The sequence below is a fragment of the Miscanthus floridulus genome, chromosome 8 (assembly GCF_019320115.1).
Source record: "Miscanthus floridulus cultivar M001 chromosome 8, ASM1932011v1, whole genome shotgun sequence".
NCBI classification, from domain to species: Eukaryota; Viridiplantae; Streptophyta; class Magnoliopsida; order Poales; family Poaceae; genus Miscanthus; species Miscanthus floridulus.
In genome coordinates, this window is record NC_089587.1 from 1377259 (window position 1) to 1389156 (window position 11898).

The window sequence follows — 11898 nt, forward strand, 5'->3', positions numbered from 1 at the left end:
ACCCCAGCAGCAGGAGGAGGTGGACCAGCTGGTTCAGGAGCACCAACTACGAGATGTCGGACACGACCGGGGCAGCGTTTGCCCGGGCTTCTCTTGGCGTGTTCATGCCTCTTGGCTTAGCGGCGGTGGTGGGCATTGTCTCTGGAGCAAATAGAAACGAGTGGACGAGAGGGTAGGACTTAGGAGTAGGAGCGACTGGAGAGAAGATTTTTTTTAAAACTCCTGAGCGAATGGGAGGAGATAGATAGGCTGGTGTCGCGGCCCACTAAGCAGCGTCGGGGCGGGCGGACGGACGGACGCCCGCCCGCACCGCAGCGTTAATGGTGAATCTCTCCATCCGTCGCCCACCACCCAGTCTACCCGGCTGGCTACCCGCGCTATCCAGAAAGTCGAGTCCAGGCCAGAATTTAGGCGCATGGGCACGTGGGCTGACTCGTCCGGCCCACCCATAATTAATGGCACCAACATAGCTGTTGAGAGAAATTACTGTATACCTTGGCTGATAAGACAGGCTGTGTGTGTGACCGCTCGCCCATAACGAATTAACAATATATGACAATTCACCGTAAGTTGCTGGCCACTGCCTGCAAAGGGCCGATGCTGTAACCTCGTTACCTCCACCACCGCACCAAGGATCATCCTACTCGTTCCTTTTTTTTCAAAAAAAATATTTTAATTCGCTTCGACTTTTCTAGATAGTACAACTAGATAAGAAAAGAAATAGGGCTTGATTGATTGCAAGCCTATTTTTGCCAAGCCAAAACATAGGCAAGTTTTAAAGATTTGGCATGCAATTGGTTTGGTGCCAAAATATTAGCAATTTCTTCCAAAATTTTGGCAAGAACATTTTTCTCTTTTGCTAGTAGTAAACCAATTACCAACTTTGGTTGCCTTACTAAGATATTAGCATGCCCTAATATTGATACACCCATATTTTGGCTTGCTTTAAAATTGACATGACAAAGATTGGTGCTCAACCAATCTCGTAATCACCAACCCCGCCACCCATGAGCAATAGATATTATCTTGGGCTCGAACAATTGGTGGGCCGGTGTACATAGTTGTATCCAACTTAGAGCAAGGCTAATAATACAGCCGGTTTGCTGGCGGTAAGGTTCCTTGCAGCCTTTTTTCAACCCACTCATACAGTAGTTAGCTCTTTATAGTTAATATATGGTCCACTTACCTCTCTCACAGACTTTCTTGGTTCTTGTGCCCAAGTCAGCTGTAAGCTTACAGCCCACTTCTCCTCTCTTTCCTCTTCTCTCTCCTCTACCTCAGCATTTAGTCAGCTTACAGCCTGTTATTATACTTGCTCTTATATGGATCCCGACGCACGATGCTGAATCAAGAGAGAGAATATCCGAGCATCGAATTGTCCCATTGTGCAGCACGATGCCGAGTTTTTCTCGAATACGCAAAAGATTTGCGTATCATTCTAATTAAGAAGAAAAGGGGTTTAACCATACACACGACACGCTTCTAATAAGCGCTCTAGGAGGTCTTACAGTTTAACTGGACCTGCCTAGTAGACTGTTTCAAACTTGGATATTACATAAAAGTAAACAACCGAACTACGAGCCGCGCAGTAACTAACGTAGCTGTGCGTCTTCGCTAATGGCCACGCGACTCTGCTCCGTCATCCGAGAAGAGCCTTGTACCAATCAGGTAAAGAACATGCCTCGATGCTGGCTAAATACGATATAATATCGTTCCAGTCTGTACTGTACCTTTGATTTCCAAACAGATGGGTCCCACCAGCTCATATACCTCGATACGGAACGTTGTATGCATCAGAGTCTAAGGACTTTATGTCACATCGAACGTTTAGATATTAATTAGGAGAATTAAATATGTGTTAATTATAAAACTAATTACACAGATAGAGATTAATTTACGAGACGAATTTATTAAGCCTAATTAACCCGTCATTAGCACATATCTATTGTAGTACCATATTGTCAAATCATGGACTAATTAGGCTTAAAAAATTCATCTCGCAAATTAGTCGTAATCTGTGTAATTAATTATTTTTTAGTCTATATTTAATACTTCATGCATATGTCAAACATCCAATAGGACAGAGACTAAAATTCAGTCTAAAAAACCCAACGAGCCCTAAAGCATCAGAGATGGCACCAGAATAGTTTATTTTTCATCATCGGAGCACACCGTTGCTACTCTAAGGGTGCTTATACGGTGAGGTTTTAGGTAGAATCACTGTTTTTATATTTTATTTATGCATTTTAGGAGGTGCATTCGTATTGTACGCCAAAGACGGGATCCATGACTAAAGTTTTTTCGTTACATCGGACGTTTAAATGCTAATTAAAAGAGCTAAACATAAGTTAGATATAAAATTAATTGCACAGGAATAGACTAGCCAGTGAGACGAATCTATTAAGTCTAATTAATCGCACATATTCACTGTAGTTGTCAAATCATTTAATATTTTAAATCAGTATCGAACGTCCGGCTCAGATGACCATTTTTTTTTTCACACGAGCCGTACTCCCTAGCGGTGGAGCGTGTGTACCATGAGTGCGCGTGACGCGGCAGGGGAGAATCCGGCTGCCTGCCTGAGTGCCTGTGGATCGTGAAACTCCCCCGAAATCCAAATCCTTAGCCCGTGTTTAGTTGGCTGAAGTTTAGAAATTTGGCTACCGTAATATTTTTATTTTTATTTAGTAATTAATGTTTAATTATGAACTAATTAGGTTCAAAACATTCGTCTCGTAATTTTTCATTCAATTATGTAATTAGTTTTTTTATTTATATTTAATGTTCCATGCATATATCGTAAGATTCACATAGACACTGTAGTACTTTTTAGGAAATCTTTTTAAACTAAACACGGCTTGAGATGTCTTTTTGTTTGCTAAACACTTCCACTATCCGATCGAGATTTGATGTCTTTTTGTTTGCTAAATTTGACAAAACAAAGCGAGCACAAATCCATCCACCGCATCGATCCACTCTTCTGTCTTCTCAACGCAAGACAGGGAGGCGGGCCAGCGAGCGTGCGGCTCGCCGACGACTACCCTCTCCCCGCCCCGCCGCGCCCACGGAAGCACGGCGAAGATGGCCACCGCATCCCCTCCTCCTCTCCTCCTCCGCCTCCTGACCCTAGCCCTGGCTCTCGCCGGGGCCACCGCGGGCAAGATCTCGGCCCCCCGCACCCCCATCTCGCGCGACATCTACCACTCCAGGTGAGCTGCACCCGCCCCCGCCCCCCCCCCCCCCGGCCTCCCGGCCCTCCCGTCCACCGCCCGCAACTCGTGTCCCGCTCGCTTCCCCGACGAATCCCGCCCCGGTCCCGACGACTTATTCGTCCGCGTTAGGTTCATCTGGTTCGAGTCGCGGATTGCTCTCGGCTCACGCGTGATTGGTCTCACTGGGATTTACTGTCGCTTGTGCGTAATTTGGCTTTGCTTGCTGCGCGTTTCGCCCCGACTGAATGTGTCCGACACTGTTTCATCTAAGTACCAGTTGATAGTTGATACATTACAGGCGATGCTTGTGTAGAAATGGCATGATTCGACCTCAGTTGATACATCACAGGCTATGCTTGTGTAAAAATGGCATGGTTCGACTTCGACCTCTTTTGTAGTTGGATTCGACCTTCCTCAAGGGCGGGCTTGGCGTAGTGCTAGAGTCTACCCACCTGTGGCCGGTATCCGAACCAACCTTTTTTTTTCAGAATTTAAGCAAAAATAAGGCTGTTCAGAAATTCACTTCCCTAGACGCTCCCACCTTGTGTGGGAATTGGGATTCAACCTTGTTGCTGCTACGAGCTATGTATTTGTTAGCTTGCCACTCGCTGGCGATTTCACTTTTTCGGATTTTCGGGTGCATAGTTTGGTGATTGGGACTTGGGGGAACCCTCCACCCTTCAGTTTTGTTTGATAACTCTAGTCAAGATCCAAACCTGAGAGCTGCTTGCTCCCCGCTGGCCTGCACAGCTTCTCCTTTAATAAAAACCATGCCTAACTTGTCAGTGCTTAGTTCATGGACCATCCACACTTTTTTCTTCGTATATGATGGCATAGTAATTTTTTTCACTTCTCTTGCTAGTGACTCTCTTCTGCGTGAAATCAAGGCTTTGGTTGCTCGGCATTCCGACAAATTGAGCGTGAGTGGTTTCCCTGTTCTTGTGCAATTGTCTTTGGTCAGTTTGCTTTGTCTCCAGCAGTCCCCTTTATCCAATTCTGAATAATGTGTTGCAGATGGACACTATCAGAACAAGCAACAAAGGCTATTCTGCGGAGCTGTTTGTAGTTACATTTAATCACTTGAAGGAGAATATGGATAATGGCTCAAAAGTTCATATCCTTCTGGTCAGTTTCCAACTAAGATTTCTTCACTCTTTCCCCCCAAATCTATGCTTCACTCAAAAAGCTGCTCAGCATATTGATCCAATATCTCAGGAACAAATATGAGTGTTCCATTAAAATATTCTCCACCATTTCAGTTCACCTCTGTTGAGAGGGTGCACGACAATGACATAAAAGAAAAAAAAAAGCTAATAAACACAAGTCTTTTCATTAGTATTTGTGTGTTTATTAGTAAATTAAATTATTGATACTTTGCGGTTTTGACAGAAAGGTTCATTGTCTTCCAGAGCTTTGGGCAGCATGGCAGAGAACTTATTACCTCTGAAGTTGCATTACATCTTCTCTATATTTTAACGGAGAAGCCTAAGATCGCTGGTGTGGATCTTTCATCCTTTGAGAAACTGCTGGAGAACCTTGTAATCAAAGTGAGTCCTTATTTGTATTCAGCTCTTATATAATTGTTAATAAATTATGGAACACATTTTATAAATGTGCCCTTTGTTCTGCTATGCCCTGCACCCGACTGGCATAGCATTGGGCATGATCTTTTCTTTCAAAGTGCATATATGTCAGGCAGGTGCTGCCCCTGTGCCAGTATTGTGATCATGAGCTTCATGTTGTCGTGCTTGCATTGTTAAAATTGTAGTGCACCATGATTAATTGCTATTATGGTGGTTGTATAGGATGGAGTATTAGGATGCCAATTATGTTGTTCTAGTTTAAACAGTACGGATTTGGCCTTGAAAGTAGAAACATTACCATTACATGTCGATGATGTGCTTAGTATTGTCACCTTTGCTTGTGTCCTTCTGTTTGTTTCCCCTCCCACTATTTTGTTTATTATTGTTCTGTATCAAGTACATAATCACATCTCGGTGTCAGGAGTTGTAATATTTTTCACATGTGGCTTCCTCTTTTAGGTTGTGCCAATGGAAAATATGAATGGTCGCAAACGTGTCGAAGAAGGGGAACTTTGTGATAGGAGAAATGGTGATTGGTCCATTTCTCACAAATTCATCACTACAAGCAGTTTTTATGCCAGCATCTTTTTATATATATATTTCCCTGTGGCAGGAAGAGGAGTTGATCTTAACAGAAATTGGAGTGTTGACTGGGGAATGAAAGAAAAGGTAAGTATCTCAGTAGTTTCTCAATTTTCACAGGAAAATTCGAATACCTCTCAGCACTTGCATGTTGATTATTTAAAATTATATCTTGAACTGAATCTTGGCTAGCAGTAGCCCATTGTGTGTGTGCGTGTGTGTGTGTGAATTTCCATGTTACACAGTTAGTTCTGTGTAATTATTTGACAAGTTTGTGTACTTCTACTTCATATCAAGCACATAAGTGCATTGCCCTTGAAATCTGATCTAGGAATGCTTATTTTGGGTATGGAGTTATATCTATGGAGAATTGGATAATTGTGGTTTTTTCATGCATTACCATGTATATTCCATGGCTGTTTCAGGTTGGGTGTTCTGCAGATCTTTACAAATGTCTATGTTTTGTGGTTTTGTGGAATCGCTGGATGAACTTTTGTAGTTCAAATCAAACATACTGTAGCAGGAAAAACTAGGCTTATTGGCATCTACAATCACTGGTTTTTGAGTCAAAAGTTAGATTTTGTCCATGCATCACCGTCTATATTCGTTGGTCATTGTTGTGTACTTGGGTTTAATCCTGCTAACGTTTTGTCATTTGCGGATTTTGTGCAAGGGAACTTTTATATGTGGCAGGTTCATTGTTTTATTTTATCTTACATGTTTCTTGTTGGGTCCAATCAAATCATACAAATATGCATGCTATTAGTCTATTGATTTTTTTGTGTGGCTTTTCATGTATTATAGGACTACGACCCATATGAGGAGAATCCTGGTATTGCTCCTTTTAGCGAACCTGAGGCCCAGATCATGAGGGAACTATCGAGGTCATTTAAACCTCATATTTGGGTGAACGTGCATTCTGGAATGGAGGTAATGCAACCCTCTTATATTCTGTTGACATCCTGTACGTGATGCATAATAACAAGTTTGATCATTGCTTATGATGCAACTAAGCCACAAAAAGATGACAAATTGACCCTTCTGGAAAGAAGCTACTTTCAAGCATGTTTCCCGTCTTGTCACATGTAAATCTTGATTACCAATTTTTTTTATTCCTCGACTTTCTTGGGCTACATCATATAATACATTCTTTATCATCATGTGGCCACATGCTAGTGTGTCATGAACAAAGCCCAAGATATAATCAGAACAATATGATATGTATGAGTATTATAGATACCCTTTTCCCTTCATAAATGTAGCAAACAAGATGCATATTGTTTATCTATCGGGTTGTGACTCATGAATCATGATATTCACCTAGCACGGAATACTATGATGCCTGGTTTGTTGCAATACAGCTACTACCATGATTGTTTTTTGGAGTTCTGGAAGATGAGGAAAAAGCGCATTTCAATAACTATCATAAAATAAAAATAACAAAGAAAAACCAACATAGAAAGAGAGACCTATTCCTTGGAGTTGCACAAAACCCTTCTGATGTACCACTAATGCTGCTAATTTATGTCTTTCTCATCTTTTTTTTTTTTTTTCTGTTCTTGAACCTTAGGCCTTATTTATGCCATATGATCACAAGAATACCACACCAAATGGAGCGTCTGCACATTTGATGCGGTCAGTCCTAGAGAATTTGAACCGTCGCCATTTCCAAGATAGCTGCCTAGTTGGGTCAGGTGGTGGATCTGTTGGGTATGTACATCTAGCATGTTCTCATTCTCATACTATTACTTTTATTCCTTTGTTGTTTGTCACCCCCTTAAGTTCTGTGACTTTGACATTAGCATTAAAGATAACTCTCCAGCAAAGCAAGTTTGTTCATATTTTTTATCCTTCCCTTACCAGATATCTTGCACATGGTACAACAACTGATTACATGTATGACATTGCAAAGGTGCCAATGCCGTTCACCTTTGAGGTCAGTTAATCTATTGTCTATAGCTCCCTATCTGGACTAGCATAAAGCTGTATATAGACATAACCATAGTTTCCAGGCGCACCCAGCTCGCCTGGGAAACAGTGGCGCCTTGTGGCCAAGGCGTCGCCTAGGCGCCGCCTAGGTGTCCAGGCGTACCAAGCACTCGCCTGGACGCCTAACCGCCTTTTAAACTATGGACATAACAGCACTGAGCTGATGTTGCTGTTATTCAGATATATGGAGATGAGAAAGCATCAACCGACGACTGCTTCAAAATGTTCAACCCTGTTGACAAGAAAACATTTGATGTACGTAAATCTTGCATTCCTGTACCTCAGGATTTTTTGGTGGCTTTGTTTCTGTCTGATCTCTACTGTGTTTTTTCCCCCTCACCAGAGAGTCATTAACAAGTGGTGCATGGCATTTCTCATTCTTTTTGAGGAAGGCCTGCGAAACCTGCGTGATGCGCAGATAGTATCACAAGGCACACTGGAAAACTGGGTCCCAATTGGAGGAGACATTGTCGAGAGAAATGTGGAGCGGAAGAGTAGCCTTGACGGGAGGAAACTGGAAGGCCTCGACCTTGGAATGCAGGAGCTAAGGACGTACTTCCGGCTGTTTTTGCTGTCAACATTCTTGTTGATGTTCATGTTCTGCACACGGATATCAAAGAACAGAAACAGAGACTCAGGTAACTTGTTTGATCCTTGAAACGAGGACCAAAGAAAGCATTGGTTGGGGGATGGGGCCCTCTGAGCTGAGTTTTGGGTGCAAGAGCGATCACCCTTCGTTGCCTCAGATGAACAAAGCCCATGAAACATTCAACAGAGCTGGAACACGGCTCTGCTTCTGCACCCTGCTATTCGGAGTTGGCAATCCGCATATTTGGACATGACATGATGTGACAAGGCTTGTAAGGATCAGAATGGTGTCAGGCAGTGTCTGTTTAGATTACAGTTGACGCCAGACGATGTTGGCTAATCATTAACAAAATTGTAACTGTAAGCTGTAAAATTGTCCATATAATCAGTTTTTGTGATGCATAGGTTTTACGTTTTGAAGAGGTTTTTAGTGCACGCAACCTGACTATGAAGGCTACATTTGGTGGCTAATCATCAACCGCTCCTGCGATATCAGCCAAACGACGGCTCGACACAACGGAGTGGCTGACGAGATGCCAGTCATATCGAAGCCATGCCGTCCGAGAAAGGACAGAGTAGAGGTTACCGGCCGCTGTACTTAGCACTGTGCCCACGACTGACACCCATACCGCACTATGCTGCCTAACTCCACCTGCTTCGAGGACAATGCGGCATGGGGAGTTAAGCTCTTGTCCCTGTAGCCTCTGAATCAGTGTACGGGACCAACTGCTTCCTTCGACCTTGGCAATCCACCTCAGGGTCTCGGCAGCCTTGGGATTCGTGCTCGCCGAGCCCCCACGACGGCTCGGCCTCGGCACCAATTGAGCCTCGACTCTTCACGCGGTCAATGTGCAGTGACCGGCACGTCGACCGCCACGCCATGCTTCAAGCTATCACTGGAGCTCCCACGTCACACAGGATCAGATGTGACCGGCGCGTCGCCCCAGTGCATCAAGGACAGAACCACTCCGTCGACCATGCTGTCACAGCAACAAGCTACAGGGCTCGGGTATGCCGCCTCTATTCACACGACGCTACGTAGTAACCCCATGTATCACCCATGTCCCCCCTTCAGCTATAAAAGGGAGAGACCGGGACCGTTTCTAGGGGGACAGATAGAATCAGACGTTTACGATTAGGCCTACGCACACACGACGAACTCACGCATAGACGCTCAGACGAACACACGCGCTTCCCCGCTGCTTGAGATCAACATCTCAAACAAACCACACCACCCCACGCAGAGACCTAGGACTAGCTCCCTCTCTCACCCCTCTTGTAACCCCCTACTACGAGCACCCCAGTGCAAGGAATACAAGACCAATCTCTCAGACTGGACGTAGAGCACCTATTGCCTGAACCAGTATAAACCTTGTGTCTCTTTGTATCACCATCCGGGATTGAAAACACGCAGTATAAATTTACTAGTCGGTTGAGGGCTCGCCGATCCAAAACACTAACACCTTAGGTGCCGGCCCATGATCGCATTCACGCACGCTCGCCCCGTGCTCCCCCGCGCCCAGGCCACAACCTGGGCCTGGGCCGGGGAAGTGGCCCGGCGCTCGCCCCCGCCTAGGCCGAAAGTCGGCCCGACCGCTCGTAGTCGCTCGATCAAGATCGATGGCTCAGCTATTTTTTCGTGAGAACAAAAACCCACAGCCGTAGCCGGCTCCCCAAACCCTAGCTCAGTCTTACGCTCTGCCTCTCTCTCCCTTCGCTCTCTCACACTCTCAGCCGCAGCGAGGCGAGTCCGAGCGAGCAGACGATAGAGGGCGAGCAGAGCCTCGGCACCGTCGTCGGCCCCCTCGCCGGTGAGCGCGCTCCCCAGCGGGTGAGCGCGCCGCCGGCGAGCGGTCTGGCTGCGGCGCCCCCTTGGCCAGAGCCCGACGAGCAACGCCCCTGGCTCGACCTTCTTCTCCCCGCGCGTCGATGAGCCGCACTACGCGGTGTCAGCAGCGGTCAAGGCAGGCCTCCCCTTCCCCTTCTTCCCCTTCTGATTTGGGTCTGGTTTGTTCTTCTCGGATTCAACCGATTGGGGATCTAGGGTTAGGGTTTCACTCTGTTCTTCTTCTTCCCGAATTGATTGCGGGTTTAGGGTTCGGTTTCGAGATCCTTTCCAAAACTGACACTCTTTCTCTTTTAGGGTTAGGGTTTCTTTTCCCGATTCGATTTGTTCGATTCGGTTCATCTCTTTCATTTGATTTTTTTTCTTTTCTATTTGTACCGAATCGCTCTCTTCCCCTTCCTCGTCGCAAGTTAGGGTTAGGGTTCGGTTGAATCCGATTCGGTTTTTCTCTCGATTTTGATTCGAGATCGACGAGATAAGCCCCTTCCCCTCTCCCCCTTCTTCTTTTTTGGATCTACTTTCTTTTCTTTTCGGAGTTGAACTGATTTGGGGTTAGGGCTAGGGTTAGGGTTTGACTCACTGGAGTCACTATTCTTCTTCCCCATTGAGTGCTTTGTGGGTTAGGGTTCGGCTTGGAGTGCCAAGACCCCTTTCTCTTCTCTTCTCAGATCCGAACATGGTTTGTTCTTTTCTCTGGCAGCACCCACTTTAGATCAGGTTAGGTTTTCTCTGTTGGTGGTTACGGCGGCTCCGGTCAACCTCGTGGTTAGAGCCCTGGTCGCCACCTCTCTTTATAGTGCTGTGCGACAGGGGCCCACCAACCATATTAGGATTGGACGCCCCCAATCAGGGCCCAGATCAAATGGCCCAATTAGCCGGTGGAGATCAACTAATAGATGGCACTTTATTTGTTTAATTACACGTACGCATGGTTGAAGCTTAAATACACGCATGTTGTTCAAGTTTAAGAAGGAAGAAGGAGCAGAGCATGCATGTGCTGGTGGTGACTCCTGCAATGCATGCATAGAATACAGCAAATCCTTTCGTGTCCGATCCAGGTCCAGGGTTTACATATATATTAGATTATTATATTATTAGATCAAGATCAAAAAGCAGTCGTCGTCAGTGAGGTGTAGAACGGAAGAAGAGACGATGATGCGCACGAAACTGGGGCCCATGGGCACGTACGTACACCATTGAGAGGTGGCCTATTCCCGGCCCTCCAATGAGAGGTGGCCGGCCCATTCCGTTCCATTGGCAAAAAAACAAAACACACACACACAAAAGGAAGATCCACAAGGTGGCCGAAGGGAGGATTACAAGATGGCAGCAAAACAAGGAGCTAAATTACGATAAGGATGGAGTAAACCTCCAGAAGGTTATCTTACTTTAAACATAGATGCTTCCTACGATGATGATAGGAGATGCGGAAGTGCCAGTGCAATTATCAGAGATGGCTCGAGAGGTATGGTTGCAGCAACAAGTACCTACTTTTATTCCCCACCTAGTGGATGCGTCAATGGCGGAAGCATATGCTTAAAGGAGGGGTTGATGTTAGCTCAACATACTGGAGGCAATCGTTCAATCCGATTGTATAGAGGTCGTTGAAATTATGGGGAATGGAGGTTTTACTGCAAACTCAGATGCCGCAATATATGATGAATGTAACGTTGTTTGGAGTGGTTTCTAGGAGATCTCTATTGAGCACTTAAGCAGGGAAGCAAACCAAGTGGCACATGAACTACTTTATTTGTTTAATTACACGCATGCATGGGTGAAGCTTAAATACACGCAGGCATGTTGTTCAAGTTTAAGAAGGAAGAAGGAGCGGAGCATGCATGTGCTGGTGGTGACTCCTGCAATGCATGCATAGAATACAACAAATCCTTTCGTGTCCGATCCAGGGTTCTCTTACATATATTAGATTATTATTATTATTAGATTATTATTAGATCAAGATAAAAAAGCAGTCATCATCAGTACGTGAGGTGTTTAAGAACGGAAGAAGAGACGATAGATGCACACCAAACTGGGGTCCATGGGCTGGCTGGACCCTACACGTAGGTACAATGAGAGAGGTGGCCCATTCCGCTCCATT

General features: G+C 45.2%; 1 protein-coding gene across 1 annotated transcript; it reads left to right on the forward strand.

Moving 5' to 3' along the window:
• Nucleotides 1-2971: 2971 nt before the first annotated feature.
• LOC136470845 (uncharacterized) lies at nt 2972-8370 on the forward strand. Its single transcript, XM_066468584.1, has 11 exons — nt 2972-3209; nt 4075-4132; nt 4227-4337; nt 4622-4759; nt 5255-5324; nt 5409-5464; nt 6182-6307; nt 6948-7087; nt 7241-7313; nt 7547-7621; nt 7710-8370. Exons 1-11 carry the CDS (start codon nt 3082-3084, stop codon nt 8022-8024), a joined length of 1290 nt encoding a protein of 429 aa, XP_066324681.1. The 5' UTR covers nt 2972-3081; the 3' UTR covers nt 8025-8370.
• The last annotated feature ends 3528 nt before the right edge of the window (nt 8371-11898 follow it).